Here is a 26,093-nt window from a genome sequence, read left to right as displayed (position 1 = left end):
TCCTAAATATAAATAAATAATTCTGACAGAGTAACTAGGAAATGCCTCACAGAGGAGGTGGTTTTTGAACTAGACCATAAAGGATAAGTAGGATTTCCATAGGAAGAAAAAGCAGTCAAGGCTGAGGAAAAGCATGATTAAGGACAGGAGCAAGATTTAAAAAAAAAAAAAAAAAAAAGGGATACCACATTTGAGAAATAATGAGAAGTTCTTCATTATTCATTAAACGTGAGGGGCAGGATGATCTCTTTGTGTGAGATTCCTGGTATTTCCAGATGTAGATTTGTTTGTTTGTTTTGAGACAGCCTATGACCTAGGCTGGAGTGCAGTGGTGCTATCTCGGCTCACTGCAGCCTCCACCTCCCAGGTTCAAGCAATTCTCCAGCCTGAGCCTCTCGAATAGCTGGGACCACAGGTGCACACCACCACACCCAGCTAATTTTTGTATTTTTTTTGTAGAGACGGGGATTCACCATGTTTCCCAGGCTGGTCTCGAGCTTCTGGGCTCAAAGTGATGCACCCGCCTTGGCCTCCCAAAGTGCTGGGATTACAGGTGTGAGCCCAGCCTCAGTCGTAGATGTTGAATGCCAACCTATTCCCTTGCTCCTGATAAAACTGCTGTTGGATATTTAGAAAAAGTTTAGTATAGTAGGTGACATTTAAGCTGGGGTCTTCTGTTAAAAATCTGTATCTGAATTGTGTTCATTTGGCAAACAATTCATCCACTTTATACTAAGAATGAAGAAGGTAATACTCAAGATGTGCACTAACTGGTAAGACAAACCATTAGAAGATAATTAGAAGGGAGAAAACCCGCTGCCTTCTGTCCTATCATAGGGGATGAATGCTCCTAGCTGAGGCTAGCTCTTCCACTTGGGCACGAGAGCCCATCCACCTCACTTACACTGGGATATCACTCCAAACTCGCTCCCCTTTCTTTCCCAAATCATTTTTTTCCTATCTATTGGATTATTCATAGAAGCATAGAAATATCCTGTTATGCCAGGCACGGTGGCTCACGCCTGTAATCCTAGCACTTTGGGAGGCCAAGGTGGGCAGATTGCCTGAGCTCAGGAGTTAGAGACCAACCTGGACAACACAGTGAAACCCTGTCTCTACTAAAATATGAAAAATTACCCGGGTGTGGCAGCATATCCCTGTAGTCCCAGCTACTCAGGAGGCTGAGGCAGGAGAATTGCTTGAACCTGGAAGATGGAGGTTGCAGTGAGCCAAGATCGTGCCACTGCACTCCAGCCTAGGGGACAGAGTGAGACTCCATCTCCCAAAGAAAAAAAAAAAAAAATCAGTTTGAAATACCCTGCTATGTTCTGCATCTTTAAAAGTCCTCTCTTAATCCTCTTACTCTTTCTAGGCTCCATCTCATTTCTCTGTTCTCTTTCATAGGAAAATTATCCAAGAGTTGTTTATACTCACTGTCTCTAATTCCTTCCCTCACATAGTCCCTTAAACCCACATATTCTCCTCAACTACTGCATTCAAGCCTTCACTTCCATCACTCCAAAATCTTGTCAGGGTCCCTAGAGACCTCCACATAGCTAAACATAGAGTCAACTTTCAGTCCTCATTTTGCTTGACCTGTCAGCAGCATCTGACACAGTTCCTTCACTTCTGTTTTTAAAAAAAATAGAGATGCAGTATCGCTATGTTGTGCAGACTGGTCATTGTTATCACTTAGCTTCCAGGAGCTATACTGTCTTGGTCCTCCTACCTCACTGGCCATTCCTTCTCTGTCTCGTTTGCTGTTTCTCCTGTTTTTGGAATCCCTGGGACTTGGCCACCAACTCCCTTGGCCATCTCATTCAGTCTCATGGCTTTAAATTCTGTCTCCACTACTAACTCCCAGATTTGTATTTCTAGTCCTGAGTTTCACTATTGTTATTTGGAGGCAGATAATCTGTTGTTGTGGAGGACTGTCCTTTGCATTATAGATGCTCAGCAACATTCCTGGCCCATACCCGTGAGATACCAGCAGCACTCCACCAGTTATGACAAGGAGAAAAACATCTCCAGACTCTGCCAAATGACCCCTGAGAGTAAAATCACACTCCTCCTCACCCCATTGAGAACCAGTGTTTCTTGACCAAACTCCTCCCCCAAACTCTGGACTTGTATATCCACTGTCTTTTTGACATCTCTACTTGAACGTCTAATAAATATTCATACTTAACGTGATCAAAACCAAACTTCTGATGTTTCTTCCTCACATAATCCTCGCTCCGACTTCCCACCTCAGTGACACATCCATTCCTTTAGCTGCTTAGGCAAAAAAAAACTTGGCATTTTCTTGAATCTCCTCTTTCTCTCACACCTACATCCTGACTTATCAGTAAGTCCTGAGAGCTTTACCTTCAAAATACACCCAGAATCTAATGCCCTTTCACAACTACTGCTCTGGTCCATGCCACCATCACTTCCTACTGGGATTACTGCAGCTGCTTTACACTTGTCCCCCAGCACCCCCTTCTCAATATAGTAGTAGGGTGATCTTGTGAAAATGTGTCATTCAGGGTATGTCACATTTTTTTGCAGAACCCTCCAGATGTCTCTCATCTTACCCAAAGTAAAAACCACAATTCTTACAATGGCATGCCAGGCCTTACATGATCTCTCCTTATAGCCCGCTCTACCCATTCCTTACCTCTCCAGTCTCACCTCTTACCATCCAACACCTTATTCACTTCACTCTAGCCACACTAACCTTCTTTCTTTTCCCTAAACATACAGAGCCTTGATCCCTTTGCACTTGCTCTTTCCCAGATACATGCTCCATTGCCTCATTCAGGTCTTGGCTCAAATGTCAGTTTCTCAGAGAGGCCTTCCTTGAGTACTAGTTTTTGTTTTTGTTTTGGGGGCATTTTTTTTATGGTAATATTTTATTCCTCTTCAAGAAAAGCTATTACCTAACATTGATGAACTCTCTTTTTTTTGAGACAGAGTCTCACTCTGTCACCCAGGCTGGGGTGCAATAGCATGATCATAGCTCACTGCAATCTCTAAATCCTGGGCTCAAGCTCAAGTGAACCTTCCACCTCAGCTTCCTGAGGAGCTAGGACTACAGGTGTGCACCACCATGCTCAGCTAATTTTTTAAATTTTTTGTAGAGGATCTTGCCATGTTGCCCAGGCTGGTGTTGAACTCCTGGACTCAAGCAATAGGATTAAAAATATCCTCCTGCTTCAGCCTACCGAAGTTCTGGGATTACAGGCTTGAGCCACCATGGGCAGCCAGTCACTAGTTTTATTTTATTTTATTTTGTTGTTGTTGTTTTGAGATGGAGTCTTGCTTTGGCACCCAGGCTGGAGTGCCGTGGCACAATCTCAGCTCACTGCAACCTCCGCCTCCCAGGTTCAAGCGATTCTCGTGCCTCAGCCTCCCAAGTAGCTGAGATTATAGGCATGCACCACTACACCTGGCTAATTTTCATATTTTTAGTAGAGACAGGGTTTCACCATGTTGGTCAAGCTGGTCTCAAACTCGTGACCTCAAGTGATCCTCCCACCTTGGCCTCCCACAGTGCTGGGATTACAGGTGTGAGCCACCGCACCCAGCCCAGTCACTAGTTTTAAAATCTCACACCACTATCATCTCCGATACTCCTTTTTTAAACCTGCTTTATCTTTTCCCATAGTATTTATTCATCTAACGTATTACAAAGAGGCAGTGTAGCATTATAGTTAAAAAAACAAACTGAAGCCAAATTGCCTGGGATTATATCCCAATTCCACTTCTAAGCTGTAAGATCTTGACTTCTCTGTGTTTCTTGTGTGTGTGCGTGTGTATTTAAAGTGGAATGGTTTCTGTCCATTAGAACAGTACTTTGCATATAGTAATATGTGTATACCATTATTGTTGTATTATTAGTAGTGACTAATTCATTTTATTCTCCTTATCTCCCATTGGAATATAAATTCCATGAGAGCAGAGGGGTTTTTTTTGTTCGTTTATTTGGTTTTTTTTACTTTCTTCATTGCTGTATTCACAGCTTCTAGAACGGTGTCTAGCACATAGTAGACAGTAAATATTTATTGATCAAATTATGTTATTTCTGGAGTGATGAGGATAAGAAGGGTCAAGGAAGATGAGGTATATATGTACTGTTTAAAACTTTTACAAAGAGAATGTACTCATGTATCCTTGTGCCCCAAAAAGCTTCATAGGCTTGCATGGAAAATAGACATATAGACAAATAAATTACAACATAGTATATTTACAAGATATGGAAGAACGAGTACATAACTCTAAGGGGAGGGCAATGCAGTTGAGGAAAGCTTCCTAGAGGAGTAATAACGTGAGAGTTGGGTTTTTAAAGGTGCGTAGTTCCACCAAACAAAGTATGAGACGGATGGGACAGCCTTCGAATAGTAGGTGCAAAAGCAAAGAAGTATGAAACACAGCAGTGGCTCTCAAAACTGCAAGCAGTGGAAGTTGAAAGGAGAGGTGAGGGGCATTTTCAGTGTTTTGAGCTATTAAAACTTTCATCTTATCCTTCTCCCTTACCCACTCCCATACTCCTAACATCTCCAAGTAAGTGTTTGGCTGTAATTAGGAGCTTATTACTCCATTATGGCAAATATCTTGGGGTTTTTCTCATTATTTTCCTGAAAGTCTTTTCCTATTTTTCTGCTCCCCACAAGTTCCATTTTTTTAATATATTATTATACCACTGTTCAGGTTCTAGATTCCCCTTGGTGTCTTTGATATAAGAAATTCACATGTAATTTTTACCTGTGGAGTATAGTGAAAAAGGAGGAAGACATATCCTTAAATTATATACACATACACACACATAGTTTTGTTACAGTGTGGTAGCTTTGTTTAGGAATAGAAACACAGTTGTTCAGCTGAATTATTTTAGTAATTAATATTTTTAATCCTATAAACGTTGGTCTCTAGTCCCTTACCAACAATCGAAGTGAAGAAGCTTGCTTTTCAGTGTGTGACTTAAGACTTCTCAAGGTTGACTTTTTAAAATCAGGGTTGGGGTTCTGCTTTTTTCCACCCACCTTCCTTCTATACATGGAGTCAGGAAAACACCCTTGATGACAGCACAAACCAAAAAAGCAGTAGCATTAATCCACTCTGTTAGTTTCTGGCACTGCTTCTGTTTATACTCATATTGGATTGTGATTGTGTATCTGTCTCTGAGAGTTCCTTAATATAGGAATCATAACTAAGGTGTTCATTTGTACACCTAGTTCAACGCCTTATTCATAATGGATGCTCATTAAACATTTGTTGAATTGGATTGAATTGAACTGAATTGAACTGGACTAGGGCACCACAGGAGAAGGGGATTTTTGAGTTTACTTTTAATGAGATTGATTTAAAACGAATTTAGAAAGAAAAATTATTCTTTTGTTTTGTTTTTAAACATAATCTAAATTTGGGGTACAGCTACCAATATGTTCATTCCCCATAATTTTTTAAGCATTCTGAGCAATGACTCATCAGAGTCCCCAAATAGATATATTTTTTTTTAAGTCACAGTGGCCCTAGGAAACAAAATTAGGCTTGGTAAATATAAATAGTAAGTGTGTTCTCATTATAGTCAGGAATGTGGGGTCTTGTTGATACACAGAGGAGGATCTTTATTTCTTCCCTTTGTAGCAGAGTTGGAAATGAACCAAATATCCCGATAAATTCCTGTAGGGTTTCCCAGCACATTTATTTCATTCTTTCCAGAAGTCACCAAGACTTGTTGTGTTATTGCTTAAAAAAAAAAAGAAAATCAGTGCTACTTCATTTCCTAACACTTGTTTTCTGACCTCCAATTGTCTCCAGTCCAACTGGCCAAAAAGCCAGGCCAAAGATGTCCGTATTTCCGCAGAAAAACAAATGGACTTAGCTTCTACTCCTTTCCCTCTACTTTGCAATGTTTTCTTTTGCAAAGGAGTTTGGAATTTAAATTCTCCAAGCCCAGAATCTTTCAGTCTAAAACTGCAAAACAATGGTAATAAGATACCTGGTCATTCCTCCAGTCCTCTGTCTTTTAAATATCTGCTCTGAGAGAGAGTCCTGAGCATCCAAATAACTTTTGTTGTTGTTGTTGTTGTTGTTGCTGTTATTGTTGTTGTTGTGACAGGGTTTTACTCCTGTCACCCAGGCTGGAGTGCAATGGCACGATCTTGGCTCACTGCAACCTCTGCCTCCTGGGCTCAAGCGATTCTCCTGCCTTAGCCTCCCAAGTAGCTGGGACTACAGGCGCCTGTCTGATTTTTGTATTTTTTTATAGAGCTGGGGTTTCACTATGTTGCCCAACCTGGTCTCAAACCCCTGGGCTCAAGCGATCCACCCGCCTTAGCCTCCCAAAGTGCTGGGATTACAGCGTAAGCCATCACACCCATCCATCCAAATAACTTTTATATTATAAAGAGGGCTCTCTTGCTAATGGGTAGCTATTTTATTCATTTACTCAGCATAACTTTATTGGATACCTCTGTGTTAAGCCCTGGAGATCTAAGGTGAGTAAGACTTCCCCCTACCTCCCAAGAAGCTCACAGTCTAATCTTGGCAACAATTATACAGTGCTAAGATAGGAGTGTGATAAAGTAATAATAGTAATTAGTTCAGCATGGAGGGGTCTGGAAGGGCTTTACAAAAAAGTGACATTTATGTATTTATATATGTATGTATGAATGAGACCATGCCTGGCCAGAAAAGTGACTTTTAATCCTTAGTCTTAAAGAAAAAGGTTCCTGCCAGGCGCAATGGCTCACACTTGTAATCCCAGCACTTTGGGAGGCTGAAGCAGGTAGATCATCACTTGAGGCCAGGAGTTTGAGACCAGCCTGGCCAACATGGTGAAACCCCTGTCTCTACTAAAACTACAAAAATTAGCCAGCATGGTAGCGCATGCCTGTAATCCCACCTACTCAGGAGGCTGAGGCAAGAGAATCATTTGAACCTGGGAGGCAGAAGTTGCAGTGAGTCGAGATCGTGCCATTTCAGCAGAGAAAGAATAGCTCTACATTTCAAACATAGGACATAGTAAGAATAACTACTTGAAGTATGAAAGCTCATGACATGTTTAGGAACAGTGAGTTGTTGGGCATGGATGGCATAGAGGCTGCACTCTGAGAGATGGAATAGACGAGTGGGAAGCAGTATTGTATGATGCTGAAAGGCACAGAATCTAGAGCCTGGGTTTGAGTCCCAGCTGAGCCACTTACTGTCTGTTGTGACCTTGGCAAGTCACTTAACCTCCCCTCTATAGCTTTGCTTCTTCGTTTTCTTAAAATGAGGATAATAGTAGCATCTGTTTGACAGGGCTGCAGGCATATATGCATATATATACACATACGGCTTTAAAAAGTGCTCAGAACAAAATGAATGTAAGTATTCATTATTAGGCCACATTATGAAAGGCCTTGAACTGTACATTTTCCATAAGTAAAAGAAAGGTTTTAAAGCAGAAGAGGGGAGAGTATATAACAGGATAAAATCTGTATTTTGTTTTATTTGTTAATTTTTTTTTTTTTTTTTTAATTAGAGACAGGGTCTCGCTCTGTTGCCCAGGCTGGTCTCGAACTTCTGAGCTCGAGCAATCTACCCGCCTCAGCCTTGCAAAGTGCTGGGATTACAGACCTGAGCCACCGCACCTGGCTTGTAATCCATATTTTAGAAAAGTAACTCTGGTGCCACTCTGGAGAGTAGATTGGATAAGGAAGAAACTAGAGACAACATACAAGCTCTGAGACAGTTTCAAGAGTATAGATAACAGGTGCTGATGTAACATGGTATTGAGTTAATATAGTGACCTTGCCCTTAAAAATTCTGGGTTCCCAAATAGAAACTTCAAACTTGAAATGTTAGTCTTAATAGACCTTACAAATTTAATTCTAAAAAAAAAACAAAATGAAGACCCTGGGGAAGAGCACAGAAGGACTGTCCTTGCAGTATGGATGTTGTAGTGCTCAACTGATGCTTCCATTCTATACCCAAATATCAGACCAGTACCTCTTGCCTACTATTCATGATATATTTTCATCTGGTTAGCTGTCCAGAGCAAGACATTCTATTTTTGGAGATGCTTTTGTTTTTTCTTTCAAGTAACCTCAAACTACTTATCAGTTTCCTAGAGGAAGTTCTGGCTTCTGGACTGCACAGCCGAAGCAAGGAGAGCTCTCAAGTCACATCAAGGTCAGCGAGCAGAAGATGAAACAGTGGTTGGGGGAAGGGCACAGCTTCCTCTCTCACCCCCACTACAGGCTTTCCCTACTAATCAGAGGTGTTGGAGAGCAGCTTTGGGTTCTGTGCTGGTTGTTAGAACTCATCTTCAGGTAGCCCACAGATTTGTGGTTGGCACAGACACAAGACTCCCAGAGTTGACCTAACAATAAGTCTGAGCCCATCTCAACCCACTTTTCTCTGGTAGTCTTTATGTATCTGTTAGCACAATCACTTCAGTTACTGATGAATTTTGTTGGGATCTGACTTGGGGAAAGGGTTATCAGAGCCTAGAGGGGCTTAAAAAGTAATCATTTGATGTACATACCACATTCCTTGACTTCCTTTCTCTTCCCTTGACCCTTTCTGCTTTTCATTAACCACGTTCCTGCACAACTTATTTCTGAAAACCTACCATATTTCTTTATAGAGCCATCCAAAATTTTTTGTCCCTACATAGCAATTTTCTGTGGCACTGAGAAACCATGTATGACCACAATAAAAATCCATTTTGTGAAAAGATATGAGTGATTTAGTTTTATTTCTTTGGGGCTAATTTATGGGAATTTATGAGGTGGGACATGAGCTGGTTTCACACCGAATATAATGAAGGCATTACCTCTACCTGAAGGATATTTAAAGTATGTCAAGGCAAATAATAAATTCTGGTGTCAATTTCACCTCTCTTGAAAACAGGATAAACCGATAGTATCATTATTGCCAGGAAATTAAGGTATCCTCAAATCATCATAGCAAAAATACCAAAGCACAATCCGTCCGTGGTGTGGGGGGGTGTGTGTGTGTGTGTGTGTGTGTGTGTGTGTGTAAACTTGTATGTTGATAAATATTCTCTAGCACCAGACAGCAAGGGTCAAATCTATGTCATATTTATATGGCTTTGGGAATGTTATTTAGCCTCTTTGTGGCTCAGCTTTCTCATTTATAAAACAGAACCTTCCTCATAGGATTGTAAGAATTAGATGAGATGATACATGAAAAGTGCTTAAAACACTGGTGTACAGTAATCAATAAAATGTAGCTAATAGTAAATAAGATTAATTTCTGTACAGAATCACATGTAAAATGACTGGACTAATCATTTTAATCATTGCACATCTAATCATTGCACTAATAAGCAGTTCAAAAAATAGAGGGAAAAGCTGAAAGGTCATTCTGTCCCTCTTTTCTCCACTCCTCCCAGCTCTCAGCTGTTTGGTTGGGGTTTTTTTTTGTTTTTTTTTTTTTAGTAGAGATGGGGTTTCACTATCTTGGCCAGGATGGTGTTGAACTCCTGACCTCGTGATCCACCCGCCTCAGCTTCCCAAAGTGTTGGGATTACAGGCGTGAGCCACCACACCCGGCCTCAGCTGTTGTTTCTTTACACACACTCATGAAGTAAAATCCAAGCTAAAATCCAAGGTGTTTGTTTTTGTTTTTGGCTTTTGTGGGTCCCTTTGGGTAATTTTTTCTTCTTCATTTTTTATAAGTCTTTGAGACAGCCTGCACTTGGGGATGGAGTATTTTAAATGCAGCATTTTACAAGTTATATAGTGTTTTAAAATATGAAAAACTCCCTCCTCCAAGCAGGAATATCTGCGCTTCTCTTCTTATCGCCAAGATAACGCTGTGGAATAAAAAAAGCAAAAACAGAGACCTTCCTTATATCATTTTCCTCATTATTCATCTGCTTCCATTGTGCCTACTCAACTGACAATATCAAGAAGTCTAAGAAATGAGCCCTACTATCAGGGTGTTTGATGTCAGAAGTTGGCATTTCTTTATTAAGAATCAAAGACTCATATTTTTGTGTAAGATTTACAGAGCTGATTCCATTATTACTGGCCCTTTATTTTTGTGCCCTTTAAAAACATCACTTTAATTAAGGTCTTGTATACTTTTAATAATCCTCTCCCCCATAAGTGGAAATGCCCTGGTCAAAACCTCTGTGTTCCATTTACTCCACAAAAGCCAAGGATATTTGTTTTTAGACAACTGTGTTTGAATAACAGTTTCCGCCCAGTAAACTTTCAAGCAGTTCACAAGTTTTTATCTCTAATAGTTCCCTTTCTCCCTTAAGTTATAAAATATTCTGTTATAGAATACAGCTACTAGCAGTCGCGTCTTATCCTCAGATGTTGTTAGGGAGGTACCCCTATCATGAGGTCCTCCTGGTGTCTTATCTCCACCACAGGCAGAAACTGACTGAGAGTGATTTCTGTGGTTTATGTGTGTGTAGTGTCAAGCTCACTGAGGAACGCTGAGGAGACAGCGCTATAAAAATGTGTAAAGGAACCCATACGTTCTCAGATTTCTCACTTAAGCATTGGTCTTTGGAAAACAGTCCGACCTACATCCCAATTCAGGTACCACGAAGTTCACCTGGTGAGGCAAATCAGCTTCAAGAATAGGCCAGAGGAAGTGGAAAGGGGTGAGTGACAGGACAAAGGGAGAAGAGGTGAACGAAAGTAGGGGCAGGATCACAGGATGGAGCAGGGCAGAGAAAGAAAGGACGCCAGAGATTTATGTAACATCTTAAGAGAGCAGACAGGCAGGGAAGGTTCTGCAGCCCACATGCATCTGCTCTGGAATCTGAAAATTACTTTGGAGGGTTTTTCTTTTTCATTAGCCCCTCTGCCTGATGTTTCACAATGCTCTGGCACCTATCTGATGCAGCACGAAAGGAACCCTGGACCTCGCATATAGGAGGCACTCAAATATTTGTTTTATCTATTTATCTATTTATCTATCTATCTATCTATCTATCTATCTATCTATTTTGAGATGGAGTTTCACTCTGCTGCCCAGGCTGGAGTGCAGTGGTGCCATCTCGGCTCACTGCAACCTCTGCCTCCCAGGTTCGAGCGATTCTCCTGCCTCAGCCTCCCAAGTAGCTGGGATTACAGGCATGTGCCACCACATCTGGCTTTTTTTTTTTTTTTTTTTTTTTTTTTTTTTTTTTTTTTGTATTTAGTAGAGATGGAGTTTCATCATGTTGGTCAGGCTGGTCTTGAACTTCTCACCTCAAATGATCCACCCGCCTCGGCCTCCCAAAGTGCTGGGATTATAGCCGTGAGCCACCACGCGCGGCCCAATATTTGTTGACTATTGGGAAAGGAGGAAGATGGGGCAAATGATGAATTACCTTTTTCCCATAAATCAGAATCTATTTAAATGATAAATCTAAACCACTCATGTGTGTTTGTCCAGCAAACCCTCAAAAAATCATGCAGGCTATTTCCTCACCAGTACATCTGGACATATTGCTTCCTCACATATGAAGACATCCTGGATTTGCTCATTATTTTTTCATCGCTCTTTAAACAGGGGGTTAGAAAATAGAGACATTGGGGCCGGGCGCGGTGGCTCAAGCCTGTAATCCCAGCACTTTGGGAGGCCGAGACGGGCGGATTACGAGGTCAGGAGATCAAGACCGTCCCGGCTAACATGGTGAAACCCCGTCTCTATTAAAAAATACAAAAAACTAGCCGGGCGAGGTGGTGGGCGCCTGTAGTCCCAGCTACTCGGGAGGCTGAGGCAGGAGAATGGCATAAACCCGGGAGGCGGAGCTTGCAGTGAGCCGAGATCTGGCCACTGCACTCCAGCCTGGGCGACAGAGCGAGACTCTGTCTCAAAAAAAAAATAGAGACATTCGGAAGGGGACAAGATGGTTTGGGGAACGTGGTGTGTGCACACTCATGCCCATGGGAGGGGGTTACAAAATCTGAAGAGGAGACTGCAGTCAGGAAGCTTGGATTCTAATCCATTTAGCCAGTAACTTGATGTATAAACTTGGGCAAGTCAGTTGATCTGGCATGCCCTGTTTCCTCATTTTCCAAATGAAAATATTAATACTTAATCTATATACCTTACAAGGTGGCACTAAAAGTGTAAAGAAATGACATATAAGAGCATTTTGAAAGGATAAGGTTATGTGTCAGTCTAAAATCGTGGAATTAATTGGTATGGTGAATGGAAAGAAGTTGAGAGGAATATCATTGGATTAGGAGGAAAGGTGGGACTGGGAAGGAGAGGGAGCCCCTCCTTCATTTGACATACCAGAAAAAGCCAAAACAGCCTCCACTACTCAAACCACAAATTTAGCCAACACTTTTATCTTAAGACATCTCCGGAAAAAGGATTTTTCCTTTTCCCTGCTCCTCAGTGCCAAGGATTTTTATTCATTTTGTGGTTATTGCATGCTTGCCATGTGCCAGGCAATGTGTTTATTAGCCTATTATTTCAAAATTAGCCCTGGAAGACAACACATATCTTCAAAGGACTCTCAGAGGTCATCTCATATCTTCCCCTAACTTTCCTTGTTGATAAAAATGGCAGTTCATCCCTCACCACTTAATATGTGGAGGGATGCGGGCCTAAAGAAATTCAGTGACTTACCAAAGCCCAGGGTGGTGATGAAACCAATACCTAAGAGTAGGGTTTCTCACTCCCCTTTTCCACCACACATATATATACCGAAAAGACATGAAGTTACTAAGATGTGTCCTGGAGGCTCTGAGGCAGATCTGCTGTAGGAGGGATCAGCAGAGGCTTCCCTAGTCAGGGCATTCTCTGGGCGTTCAGCCCTTCCCTCCACTGGACTCCAGCGCTGCAGAGAGGATGGGATTTTTACCTATTAGTGCAGCGGGAAAAGATACCCAGGTGGCAGGAAGTTTAAGCCTCACCTGGAACTTACATTGAAAGCCACTTGGTATAAAGGATCATGGTGTGGAGACAGAATTCTATTCCTGCCAGCATTGACACTGTGTCTGCAAATCCCTCAGCTATTCTGAGTCTCCGTTTTCTCCCTGTGAGATGGAGATCATAAAATCCGCCTCATCCTTAGAATTATTCTCCTGAGGCTACAAAAAGGCCGGAGGCTTTGTACACTGGAAGAAACGTGTATTAATAGCAACTTCTGTCCCACCCCATCCCCCAACACGTCGATCCCCTCCGGAGCATAAAACTTTTCCCAGCATCTGACCTGCCCAGGCCACCCTAGCACCTAGGAGCGTGAATTCCTGATGAGAGTTCTGGGTAGCGCGCCCTCCGGGCTCCCGCTCTCGTTTTTGTTTTTGGTCAGGAAAGGCGATGCTCTAGAGGCTGGCGATCTCCGGTCTTCACGAATCCGCACGTCTCTCCATTATCACCGCGCCCGCCCACTGGGCCCCTGGGCGGCCGGCGACCGGGTCTCTTGGGCTCCGCGTGTCGCCCGAGCCGCCGCGGAGCGAGGGTCCCTGCCCCCTGGGAAGCGGTCTCCGGCCGCTTGGAGGCCGCCTTCTTCCCCCTCCGTGAGTCAGAAACAAAGGCGGGGGGGCGGGGGGAGCGCCCGAGCTGCGGCTCCGCGATTCGCCCTTTATTCTGAACTCGCAACGTCAGCGGCCCGCGGATGGAGCTGCGGGGCGCGGGCTGGGCCGCCCACAGCGCACCGGGCCGGGGGAGCGGCCGCGCTGGGCCGGGCCGGCGGGTGGCGGGGGCGCGCTCGGGGACCCGGGCCGCGTGGGCACCGGGATGGAGGGCGCCGAGGGGCGGGGAGCGGGCGTGCGTGTGTGTGCGAGTGCGAATGCGAGGGAGGCCGGCCTTGAGTGAAACCGGAGCTACAAAGAAGGGGAGAGTCCGGGAGCGGGAGGGCGCGAGGGAGGAGCAGCGGCGGCGCCGGGGCAGCTCCGACGCCCTCCCGCGGGGAAGGAGCCCCCGCGGAGCCGCCGAGGCCCCGACGCGGGGCCGCCCCTCGGCCCGCAGCCCCGCGCTCGCGCCCGCTGGGAATGATGAAGAAGAACAATTCCGCCAAGCGGGTGAGTGCGCCCGCCCGCCCTGCGGCCGCCGCCGCCTCCGCGCTCCGACTACCCCGGCCCCGTCGGCGCCGCGGCAGCCTGAGAGACACCCGCCCCGGCCGCTCCCCCGCCCCGGCGGCCAGGTCCCCTTGGCCTCGGCCCCGGACTGGGGCTCTGGGCCCCGCGAGGCGCCGGCGGGGGCTTTTGTTTGTTTACTCGCCTCAGGGGGATTCAACTTGGCTGAGTTTCCCCCCGACCCGCACCTCCCCCGCCCCTGGGCGCCGGGCGGGCGTTTGCCTCGCGCTCCGCCGTGGCGAGGAGACAATGGGAGAGAAAACCAAAGAAACGCCGTTAGTCCCCGCGCGGCGAGCACGGGGCGGCGGGGAGGCAGGGCCTGGAGGGAGCCCGGGAGCCCCTCCGCGCCCGGCCCGCGCCCCTGCCACTTGCAGCCCCGGTTGTTTATTCGGGAGCAGGGGAGGGGAACGGGGGGAGTTCCTTGGAGTGAAAACCTTTCCGAAGTGGGAGCGAACCTGGGGCGCCCCCCCGGCCGCAGCCTTCGGAGGAGACGGGGCCGCTGAGGCGGTCGTGAGAGACGGATGGAGAGGAAGCCGCGGCTGGAATCTCCTAACCACCCGCTTCTCATCTTGTCCTGGGGCAGGGGCCTCAGGATGGAAACCAGCAGCCTGCACCGCCCGAGAAGGTCGGCTGGGTCCGGAAATTCTGCGGGAAAGGGATTTTCAGGGAGATTTGGAAAAACCGCTATGTGGTGCTGAAAGGGGACCAGCTCTACATCTCTGAGAAGGAGGTGGGTGCTTCTTGCCTCTAACTCTCCGTTTTCTCATAGCCCCCACTTTGTCACTCCACAAGGGCTCGCCTAGCTTACTCCACCCTCGTTTTGTTCCAAAGGCAAGTTCAGTGGTCTCCTGACTCTATACGCCCATCTCATCTGCAGAGAAAGGTCACCCTTTAGTGAGAAGACCCGAGTGAGAATTAGAAGTTGAGCTGGCCGCTTACTCAGTGTTTTTTTGTTTGCAAATACCTTTCTAACAACAATGATAAGCCCCTCCCAAGACGCCCCAGAAGTCCTGAGTGTCCCTTGCTGCCTCCCACCCTAACCGGCCTCCTGAACATAGGATTTATTTTCTTTGTTATTTCTGCTGAAACAGTTTAGCCTATTCGCCACCCCTTCCTGTCCCCCGACCCTACCCCAGCCAGCCTCCCCTTTCCTGTCTGTGGCAGGAGCGCGCACAGGTCCTGTCCGTGGCGCATCCGCCCTGAATCACAGAAAATACACACGCACCCCGCCGTCTGGCCCCTGTGACCTCGGGTCTGTGAGTGGCAGTTATTTTCGTTGAAGGCGGTGTCCCTAACCAGTATGCTCTCTGTTCCCCACCCCCACCCCATTTAAAAAAGGCAAGGAACCCATTTTCTACCCACTTCCTGCCCACCCCCCCCCATTTGTATCAGAAGGGAGAAGAATGGAGTTAAGAACCCCTGTATGTCTTTGGATACCTTTGGCTATGTATTTAACCATGAAAACCAGTCTACACTGTGTCAAAACCTGAGCTATGATAATTGAATCCAGACCCATCTCCCTTTTTTCCCTAAGTCTTGGGGTCAATAACGTGTACTCATGTTGAGAAATCAGAATTGCCCCTCCAGTGGTTAGAAGTCACTCCATTCCCTGCCTCCGTGACTGTCAGTATAGCCTGGGACACTGTCCTGTGTACCAGTTAGAGTGGCTCTTCCTCTCGCCCTCACAGGAGGGATTCTGTGTTCCCTCACCCAGAGCTAACTGGGAAGTCCTCCCTGAGTTCTAACCTCTTCTACTTTCTGCAGTAGACACCCTTATTCAGTAGATTATATTTAGGTAAATAAAACCTTTTATGGTATTGAAACAGATACACACACACCCTGAGACAAAGTACTCATCTAGAAGAACGTCTACTGAGGCATCTAGGGAAGAACTAAGCTGTGCCACAGCCAAAGAGATCCCTCTTAAGGGTATTGAAACCTAGCTGTTTACACAAAGCTAGGAAGTTGGTGATGGAAAGTCTTAGGAGTGAGGTGAAGGCACTTTTCTTGGTCTGTCACCCAGGCTGGAATGCAGTGGTTTGATCACAGCTCACTGCAGCCTTCACCTCCAGGGCTCAAGTGATCCTCCCATCTCATCCTCCGAGTAGCTGGGACTACAGGTGGGTGCCACCATGTCTGGCTAGTTTTTGTATTTTTTGTAGAGACAGTGTTTCGCATTGTTGACCAGGCTGCTCGCAAACTCCTGGCCTCAAGTGGTCCACCAGCCTCAGCCTCCCAAAGTACTGGGATTACAGATGTGAGCCACCATGCCTGGCCAGGAGGATTTATTTTTAAGAGTTATCGCTGCCCAATCACAAATCCTCCGGAAAGTTTTCTCCACAACTTTCCAGCTTTCTGATTTAAAAAAAAAAAAAAAAAAAAAAAAGCAAGTGTCAAAGTGTATCTCCTGTCTTCCCCGAACTTCTTAATTGCAGGAAACTCTAGTTACCAATCAGGGAGAACTTCCTACAAGTCAGGGAAAACATAATAGTGAAAGGGTAAGAGGAATAAGACATCCATTACTTGTTTGTATTTGCCCAAAGAGCAGAGTCTGGGGGCAAAAGCATAGTTGATCCTTGCTTGTGAGGAAGAGGTACAGAGACAGGGGAAAGGATGGAATGACCTCAGCCTAGGATGTCTGGTGTCCTATGAGTCAGGACCATCTGACTGGTCACGGAGCCAGCTGTCTCCTGCTGGGAAGGGCATAGGAAAGAGGGACTAGACATATTGATACTATGCTTTTTTAGAGCCAGTTTCCATGCTACAGTGGGCCTGGTTAAAAGTGAAATTGACAGAGGACTCTGGGCTTTATTCTGCCCACTTGCGAAAAGCTCCAGGGCCAATAGAGTCAAGACAGGGTGTTTTGTTTTGTTTTTTAGAGACGGTCTCACTGTGTCTCCCACGCTGGAATGCAGTGTCACAGTCGTAACTCTCTGCTGCCTTGACCTCCTGGACTCAAGCAATCCTTCCACCTCAGCCTCCCGAGTAGCTGGGACTACAGGCATGCACCACCACACCCAACTATTTTTTTTTTTTTTTAATTTTTTATAGACATGGGGTCTCACTATGTTGCCCAGTCTGGTCTCAAATTCCTGGCTTCAAGTGATCCTCCTGCCTCAACCTCCTGAAATTCTGGGATTATAGGTGTGAGCCACAGTGCCTGGACAAGATTTTTTTTAAGGCAGAGTATAATCTATATCATTTGCTGTTAATGCAAGAAAAATTATAACCCTATCTCCCAGAATTTTCACTAGTCTTTTTTGTTATTTCGTCTCTTAAAGGCAGGGTCTCCCACAACCACCTCTGCCATAGAATTTCTTCTGTGTTCGATAGTAATCATTTTCTTCCTTCTCAGTCAAAGGGCATCCTCTCTCAAAGAGGTCTGGAGCACCTTACGGTCACAGGCTGGTGGGTAAGAACCCACAGGCTGGTGGGTTAGACCTCATGGTCAAGGAAATTGGATTTGGGGCAACTCTTTGGACAGGTGTGGGAAAAAATCCCTTTCTATGGTCAAGGACAAAGAATCAGGGGAAAGGAAGGGTTAATTTGGAAGATGGGTAGTTATAAATGAGACTCTGGGAATTAAATAAGCATGGGAAAAAAAAAAACACAATACGGTGGAGAACAAGGCTGCTGGCTTTGTCCATCTTCCCAGGCACTGGAATATACTTGTCCTACTGCTTGCCTCACCCCATCTCCCACCCTCTCCACCCCCACTAAGGGCTAACCTTTGTCAGTGTCTTCTGCTCCCCAGAACTCCTTATCAGTCTGTATGCAAGCTAGAATAACTTCCTTTCCTTCCCTTCCCCCTAAGGAAAACGGAGTAAGTTAACTCTCTTCCCCTGGCTACATTCACACACCCAGCACTTTCCTCTCCACGGTTTCTGTACTCTGCTGATAGTCTCAACTCTGGAGAAGGAGGGGGAGAGGAGGGATGATGCATCATCTTACATCCCTGCCCCGTGTTTCTGGGAATTGTTCTTGGACACCCCTTGCCAGCACCTTGTCCTACTTCTACCCGTAATCATTCAAGGCCTCTGGCCGCTTTCCAGCCCAAAGCCAGGGAACCTGGAAAGTGGGGGGCCCTGGAGGAGCCAAGCCTTGCTGAAACAAATGGAGGTAGATGTATGAGCAGTCACTCACTTGAATGGGGCCATGTGGTCATCTGTCCTCATCTGTCATCAGCCTCCAGGTCCAGCAGCAATTCAGAAGGATGGGCGGATGCAAGACGGTAGATGGTCTGGGTAATGGAAGGGAGAACCACTTCCCCACTTCCAGGTTTCCAGGAACCAGGAGGATAGATGAATTCACCTCCATGCACACGAGCCCCATTTCAGAGCTGGGGAAGTTGGGGACTCTTTTGAAAAATAATTTCAGTCAGGGTGGGTGGATGTCATCGAAGGAAGACATGAGGCTCCTTTTATCTGTTTAGTTTTAATGAGACAAGTGCTGGTGCTTTTCATTTCTCATCCCAGGAAAACGTGACCAGCTTTTTCCTGAGGTGTTCCAACCCTGGGCTCAAGTCACAGAGGATGAACAGACTGTGCGGTGTGGGCTTGTAACTAAGTCTCTTCTCTGTAACTTTGGTCGTTGCAAGCCAAACCAAATCCATAAGCCACTGCTTCAGAGTTCCAGAGTTGTAGGAACACTGCCTTAGGGGAAAGGAGAAAACATTGTGATCGGTTTCAAATGGACCTGCGAAGAAGTATTTCCAGAGCCACTTTGCAGTGCTCAGAAAAGGCTAGTTGGGGTTGGAGGATGTCACTAGGAATGCGGCCTCGATGAGACATTCAGCAGGAGTGCCAAGAGCTCAATGTTACTTGAAGCTGCTAAAGGTAGAACCACAGTGCAGGACAGAGACTACAGCAGGGAGGGCTGAGTTTAGATACGAGGAAGAGCTTCCTGCAATAAAGGGGACCCAGGCACTCAAACTAGAATACTGGCAAGAAGTCACAGAATACTTTTTTCCAAGTCTAAAGTGTAGTCTTCAAGGGAAAGTCTAAGTGCATTCTTGCCTAGAGATAGGGGGATGAAAGAAATGGTTTTTCAGGTCTGGAGGAGTTAGTTTGGATTGTCATGGTACCTTAGAGGGAGGAGGAAAGGGTAGGAACTGTAATTGTAGTTTTCAGCTTCTCTGGACAAACTCAGCAAAGTGAACACAGGGGGCTGCCGTCCTGTGGTGGCGATGCTCCTGAAATGAACAAGGAAGATGAGTCTCTATAATTGTACATACCAGAGAAGGGAGCAAGGTGGGGTGGGAGAGCTATACTGCACACGTGCGAGTGGGAAGGCCAGAGACAGCCCCTCCTTCCCTCCAGACACTCTGATACTGGCCATGCCTTGATCTTCATTCTGTGGACTATCAAGGGCCATACAGGTCTGTCTTACTGAGGGTGATGGATCAACCATCTACGATGTGCCTTTAAGGACATGAGCCTTTTTAGAACATGTAAGTTGTGTCCTTAAGGAAGAGTGGGGCAATGGGTGAAGAGAGGCATAGTGGGACTCTGGAAATGGCAGCCTGGCTAAGGAGAGTGAAGAGAAGGGATTTAAACAAACACACCTGAACATTCAAGACTTGGGGCTGCCCTAGCCTCCTCCTCGATGTGAGGCCTTTGTAGGCTTTGGGCAGGATGGCCCTCTCCTCTCCTGGCATGCCTCCCTCTCCTCAGGCTTCCTCTGCTTCCCAAGATGATCTAAACTAACAGTCTGGGTGGAGGGGCTAAATAATTTTATCCTCCTCACCTCACCCCAACCCTCCCCTAGGTAAAAGATGAGAAAAATATTCAAGAGGTATTTGACCTGAGTGACTATGAGAAGTGTGAAGAGCTCCGGAAGTCCAAGAGCAGGAGCAAGAAAAATCATAGCAAGTTTACTCTTGCCCACTCCAAACAGCCCGGTAACACGGTATGTTTCTCCTGCCACCTTGGCCGCTGGAACATGGACAGGGTTGGAGGGGGCAGGGGAGAACTCCTTCCCCTCAACTTCTCTCAGCAATCTTGGCTCAGAGGCCCTGGATTGCTCTCCTGCTGGCTTTTATCATTTCACCTGAGAATATTGTGGCCATTTCCTTCTTTCCAGGCAGGCCAGCCTTTAACCTGTTCAGCCACAAAGATCATCTCTCTATATATCTCTTTATTTTTTTCTGTCTTATACACACATATCCACACATGTGCATATTTACATCCCTCAGAAGAAAATCCCTGTCCTTGTACCCTGATAGGTGGTTGAAGTTCTGAATCTAATTCATCTTGTCGGAGGGAACCCAGGGAAGTTACTCCTGTCACTTTCTATTTCTTCAGACATTGAAAGATTTGTATTTTAATACCTGTCCTTCATCAGACTTCCTCTGATTATCTCCAATACCATATTAATACTCAGTATCCTTCTTAGCTCTTCCTTGGTCGTTTCTAAAACAACCTCCTAGCTATGCATTTTACAGGAATAGAAGCTGGGTTTCCTTAAGTTATGGATGACTCTGGAAGCAGAATATCTCTCCTTCCAGGAGCTGGGTCTAAGAAAGTGAGATTATAATCTCTTATTTCTTCATCTCGAGGTGAGGCACCACCTCTAAAACCCTGGCTGAAACAGGAATCTTCCCCTCACAGGCACCCAACCTGATCTTCCTGGCAGTAAGTCCAGAAGAGAAGGAATCGTGGATCAGTGCCCTCAACTCTGCCATCACCCGAGCCAAGAACCGTATCTTGGATGAGGTCAGGGGGCTCACTGTGGGGAGAGGGAGGGAGGCTGGGGCAGAGGGAACAGCTGTGACCCACTGAAGGGGGAGGATTATGCAGGCCCCATTTACTCGCTCCCCCACCAGCTCTACTTCTTTACCTCCCTTTTAAAAACCTGATCTCTTTCTACCTTCTCTCCAAGTCTCTTCTGACACCTCCTCTTCCCCACTTCATGATGCGGGAGCCAGCCTTGCGTCAGCTTAAAGAGCCCCTTCGTGTCCAGTAAATCCCCTTGCCCATGGATTCATTCAGAAGCCGTGAATGGAATGGGCACGCGTTCAGGCCTCGGGATGCTGGGTTGGGACAAAGGTCGCTGAAGAGCACTCATGACTCACAGTACATCTCTTCAGGTCACCGTTGAGGAGGACAGCTATCTTGCCCATCCCACTCGAGACAGGGCAAAAATCCAACACTCCCGCCGCCCCCCAACAAGGGGACACCTAATGGCTGTGGTATGTAAGACCGTAATAAACATTGCCAAAGGGCGAATTCTGTGTCAGTCCATCTCAGACAGAACTGTATGCCACCAGAGGCATTTGTGGGAGGCCTCGATGCCAAGATCAGAGGCGAGGGAAGTCCTTCCACCCCATGCCCCTGCCTGATCTAAATCAAAAGGATTTATTCAGCACGCATTAAGAGTTCAAAAGTCCTGGCTCCCAGTAATGTTACCCTCTTTTGGAGAAAATGAGTTATACCCACAGGAAAATGAAAACTAAGCCACTTTATGGTGACTGTCTTGATGGGTAACAGCATGTAGTAGTGCAGGCATTTGGAGGAGAAAGGATGACAATGAATCCCTGAAACATACAAAGTGCTGGTTTCTTTCATGCTTCTGAGCTCTTAAGTCTTTAGAGAGAGAGGAAGGCAGGTATAGTGCAGAGAACACAGCCTTTGGAGTCCGAACCTGAGTTGGAACCTCACTGTAATCAGCTACCTGTGTGGTTCCCTGAAGTTGCATGTCTTCAGCTGTAAAATGAGGCAGTAATCATGCCTGCCTTGAAGGGCTGCTATGAGGAATGACTAAAGCAGCATATGTATAACTACATATTTGGTATTGACTACTCATCACTTTTAGTATTCTGGAAATAAGAGAAAAAATTTTATAAGGCAAGGGGGCTGAAGTGTGGGGCTCATAGGATGCAGATGGAGGAGGACAGTCATTGTGCCATGGGGAGCGTCCTGTGTGTGTCAGACCCAGTTTAATGCTGAGAGTCCACAATACTGAGGAAGAGGACGCCCCTCAGGAAGCTTGTGGTAGAATGGAGAATACAGGAAACAAGCAACAGAAAGTAAATCACAGAAAAAGAAACATTCAAGTCATTATCAAAGGAATAAGAAACAGCACATTCAGTAGGAGGGTTCAGTCAAGAGCAGAGGGCTTTGCCAGGCAGGGTTGCTCACACCTATAATCCCAGTACTTTGGGAGGCTGAGACGGGTGGATCACTTGAGGTCAGGAGTTCGAGACCAACCATGGCCAACATGGTAAAACCCTGCCACTGCTAAAAATACAAAAAAAAAAGGCCAGGCGTGGTGATGCGTGCATGTAATCCCAGCTATTTAGGAGGCTGAGGTAGGAGAATCGCTTGAACCAGAAGGTGGTGTTTGCAGTGAGCCAAGGTTATGCCACTGCACTCCAGCCTGGGCAACAGAGTAAGACTCTGTCTCTCAAAAAACTACTTCTCATTCAGGGAAGGCTTGTAGAGGAAAATGACCACAGCTTGCATCTTTTAGGCAGTCATTCTGAAAATCCCTCCTGAAGACAGCTTTCCCCTCTCATTTCCCCCTTGCTCCACAGGCTTCCACCTCTACCTCGGATGGAATGCTGACCTTGGACCTGATCCAAGAGGAAGACCCTTCCCCTGAGGAACCAACCTCTTGTGCTGAGAGCTTTCGGGTTGACCTGGACAAGTCTGTGGCCCAGCTGGCAGGGAGCCGGCGGAGAGCAGACTCAGACCGCATCCAGCCCTCCGCAGACCGGGCAAGCAGCCTCTCCCGACCTTGGGAAAAACCAGACAAAGGGGCCACCTACACCCCCCAGGCACCCAAGAAGTTGACACCCACAGAGAAGGGCCGCTGCGCCTCCCTGGAGGAGATCCTGTCTCAGCGGGACGCTGCCCCTGCCCGCACCCTCCAGCTCCAGGCTGAGGAACCCCCATCCCCTGCCCCCCCCCACCCGGGGCAGCTGTCCCGGATCCAGGACCTGGTAGCAAGGAAACTGGAGAAGACTCAGGAGCTTCTGGCAGAGGTTCAGGGACTGGGAGATGGGAAGCGAAAGGCCAAGGACCCCCCTCGGTCTCCGCCGGATTCTGAGTCAGAGCAGCTGCTGTTGGAGACGGAACGGCTGCTGGGAGAGGCGTCATCAAATTGGAACCAGGCAAAGAGGGTGCTGCAGGAGGTCAGGGAGCTGAGAGACCTGTACAGACAGATGGACCTGCAGACCCCCGACTCCCACCTCAGACAGACCACCCCGCACAGTCAGTACCGGAAGAGCCTGATGTGAGGGCGGGGTGGGGTCTGGAACTCGTCGGGTTGGACAGACTCTTATCTCCGTGTTGCTGGATAAAGCTTTTTTATTTACCTCAATCAAAAAAAGAAAACAAAAATGAGCTCATTGCTCTTGCTGATGCCTGACCCCACTACAACCCTTGTTTCCCCTCCTACTTTCCGTATCCCCTTCAGGTTTGAGGAAGTGACCCTGTAGCAGTAGTAGGAAGTTTTTACCCAGCCAGAGAGAGAGAAGGTGCAGAAAAGACATAGTCTGATCACTCCACACACCGCCCGCCCCGCAAGACGGCACGGGGAGTCCACTGCTGCTCCCAAGGATACAGTGGGCTTCTAAGCTTAGAGCTGGAGGGGGACGAGGGCGTTTTCTGTTTTGTCCCACCCCAGGCAGTCAGTCTGAGGGTGAGGTTTCCGCTGCCCTACTCTAGTTGTAGGGATGTGGAGGCCATTGCCACCTGTCCATGAAATTTATCCCAGCCCCGAGGAGGATTTGTGGAATTAAAATCTTCCCCAGCCAGACACTGGCTTCTCTTTCCTAGCAGTCTCTGATTGAGATCGAGCTGCCTGGATTTTCTTACATGAGGCGTTTCTTCCCTTCATCTTCCATACCCTTCCCAACATTGACTCAAAGATCCAACTTTGTTGGGCGCAGTGGCTCATGCCTGTAATCCCAACACTTTGGGAGGCCAAAGTGGGTGGATCATCTGAGGTCAGGAGTTTGAGACCAGCCTGACCAACATGATGAAACCCTGTCTCTACTGAAAATACAAAAAATTAGCCAGGCATGGTGGTGGGCGCCTGTAATCCCAGCTATGCGGGAGGCTGAGACAGGAGAATCACTTGAACCTGGGAGGCAGAGGTTGCAGCAAGCCAAGATCGTGCCATTGCACTCCAGCCTGGGCAACAAGCAAAACTCCGTCTCAAAAAAAAAAAAAAGATCCAACCTTGGGCGGATGAGACTAGTTTCATTATTTGATTCAGGGCCCTAGCACAGGGGAACTAGAGACAGATCCCACAGAAGAACTGAACTAAGAATGAAACTGATTTGTGATGCAAGCTGGGTAGGATGAAGGGGAAAACCAAACATGTGTCCAAGTTCCTCTTTCGGCCAAGCTAAGGTTTCCTGTAGCCTCCCCCTCTCCTTCATCAAACCTCTTCTATCACTAAGCAAGCCCCCACTTTAGAAAAGCATCTGGATGCCCACGCCAGCACCCTCCCAGCCACCTCTGAAGTTGACAGGCTTCCCAACATTCTTGCCTATGGTAGGTCCCACACAACTCACTGTTCGCTCTTCCTCAGAAGTGTGTGAGATCAGGTTTAGTAACAGTGAGGTCCCGAGAAGAGCTGTGAAGGGAATAATTTGATTTTGGGAAAGAAGGGGACAGAGCCTCATGAATCAAGTAAATGGAGGGTTAAAAACCACTTTGAAGTGTGCCCTGCTAGCTGCTTGATCCTCCAAGAGCAGCAGGGCTTCACTAGAGATGGGGGGAGGCGGAAACGGGGCCAAGTTGCATATAGACCTGGCCATGAGGCTGCCCTGATGTTAGGAAGATGGGATAGGAGGAAGAGGGGGAAAAACCCTGTGGGAGAAACAGACCCTTCAATCCCCATTCTTCTGCTCTGATGTCACTCCTACAACCCATGGAAGCAAAATGGGGGGGGGGGGGCTCTCTCCCCTTCTTTCCAGAAATCATCTCTTTCCTTCACAACTCTTCTCTGGACCTTATCACTGCTATTAAACCATCCCTAGGGCAGAGGAATTCTTGTTCTCTCTAGTCCCTTTCCACTCTGTCATGGAGATTTTCCCCAGCTCTAGACTGTAGTTACCTAGCCTCTTCCTTGAGGAATGTGTGTCCCAGATGAGTAAGGGAAAGCGTGCAAGAGTGCCACCTTCATGTCTCTGTGGTCTCCTGGGGTATGAGGTGAGGACCCAGGCTTCCAGACATCCTGTCCTCCAAATAGCTACACTCTCCACTCCCCTAAGCATGGTCAGCAGAGCCATCCGCTGTCACAGGTATTGAAGTCTAAGCTAGAATTATGCTTTCTTTTTACAAGTCTCTATCTTTGTATTTTGCCAGCATTTTTCCTTTTCTTTTTTTCTTCCTTGTTGCTCCCACATAATGAGGAAAGAAGACAAAAGCACAAATGACATATGTATCCCAACATGTCAATTATCTGTGGCTCCCAGGGGAGCCAGAAGATGGAGGGAGACACTAGAGAGGAGAGTGACAGGTGAGGGAAGCAGAAAAGAAAGATCGGGGACCTTACAACAGGAAGAGAAGAGCTGGGCACTGTGCTCCTGGCTTCAGGCTCCAAAACCAACAGCTTCCAGTTCTCCAACAGTTACTGGAACATCCAGGCCATAGGGGTGGTGAAATTAGCCCAGCTTTGAAACCAGATGAATCTGGATTCAAATTCTAACTGTTAATTCTTGATTATGAGGCCCTGGGCAAGGCACATGCTTTCCGAATATTAGTTTTTTTCATCTGCAAGCTGCAGAGCTATTGGATGGGTGAGGACAATATGGAAAATGCCTGTCAGTCAAAAAGTGACTGCTGCAGCTACTGTTACTGGTTTGACTCTGGGCAGTGGGCTGCTAGCTCAGGTGGAAGGAGCACAGTGTGAATGAGGCCGCTGCTGTGGGGTCAGTCACTGTCACTTAGCTAGATCCAGGCCACAGGCTGTGCCCGATCTCTCTCTTCAGAGGAGAGAGCACACCAGGTACTGTGCTGAAGCCTAGAGCCAGAAGGGGGATGAAAGCATCATCCCTGGTCTTCAAGAACTTTAGAGCTTAGCATGGAGCCAGGCTTGCCACTAGAA

The 26,093-nt window shown here is 46.8% G+C and overlaps 2 protein-coding genes and 1 long non-coding RNA gene across 5 annotated transcripts in view; 2 read left to right on the top strand and 1 right to left on the bottom strand.

Annotated features, from left to right (window-relative positions):
• VPS45 (vacuolar protein sorting 45 homolog) overlaps positions 1 to 8,709 on the top strand; it is an 83,365-nt gene extending 74,656 nt beyond the window's left edge. Inside the window, exon 15 of one of the 2 annotated variants that reach the window (XM_008019224.3) lies at positions 8,092 to 8,709. In XM_008019224.3, coding sequence (XP_008017415.1) covers positions 8,092 to 8,179 — 88 coding nt within the window. In that variant the 3' untranslated portion in view covers positions 8,180 to 8,709. Of the gene's footprint in view, positions 1 to 8,070 lie in introns of both variants that reach the window. The other variant, XM_008019223.3, reaches the window with a different exon arrangement.
• A 4,614-nt stretch (positions 8,710 to 13,323) lies between these two features.
• Positions 13,324 to 23,377, top strand: PLEKHO1 (pleckstrin homology domain containing O1). 2 transcript variants are annotated; one of them, XM_037998022.2, is made up of 6 exons: positions 13,324 to 13,475; positions 14,617 to 14,763; positions 19,800 to 19,940; positions 20,642 to 20,746; positions 21,121 to 21,222; positions 22,567 to 23,377. In XM_037998022.2, exons 5-6 carry the CDS (start codon positions 21,214 to 21,216, stop codon positions 23,269 to 23,271), a joined length of 714 nt encoding a protein of 237 aa, XP_037853950.2. In that variant the 5' UTR covers positions 13,324 to 13,475; positions 14,617 to 14,763; positions 19,800 to 19,940; positions 20,642 to 20,746; positions 21,121 to 21,213; the 3' UTR covers positions 23,272 to 23,377. The 2 variants fall into 2 exon arrangements, with proteins under 2 accessions (XP_037853950.2, XP_008017426.3); XM_008019235.3 differs by lacking the exon at positions 13,324 to 13,475 and adding an exon at positions 13,604 to 13,979.
• Positions 18,538 to 19,223, bottom strand: LOC140709466 (uncharacterized). The gene is made up of 2 exons (XR_012089956.1): positions 19,117 to 19,223; positions 18,538 to 18,685 (listed from the first exon to the last, which is right to left on the bottom strand). It is a non-coding gene; the product is annotated as an uncharacterized lncRNA (long non-coding RNA).
• Positions 23,378 to 26,093: the final 2,716 nt, after the last annotated feature.

The sequence above is a fragment of the Chlorocebus sabaeus genome, chromosome 20 (assembly GCF_047675955.1).
Source record: "Chlorocebus sabaeus isolate Y175 chromosome 20, mChlSab1.0.hap1, whole genome shotgun sequence".
Lineage (NCBI taxonomy): Eukaryota > Metazoa > Chordata > Mammalia > Primates > Cercopithecidae > Chlorocebus > Chlorocebus sabaeus.
This window is presented reverse-complemented; position numbering and strand designations above follow the sequence as displayed.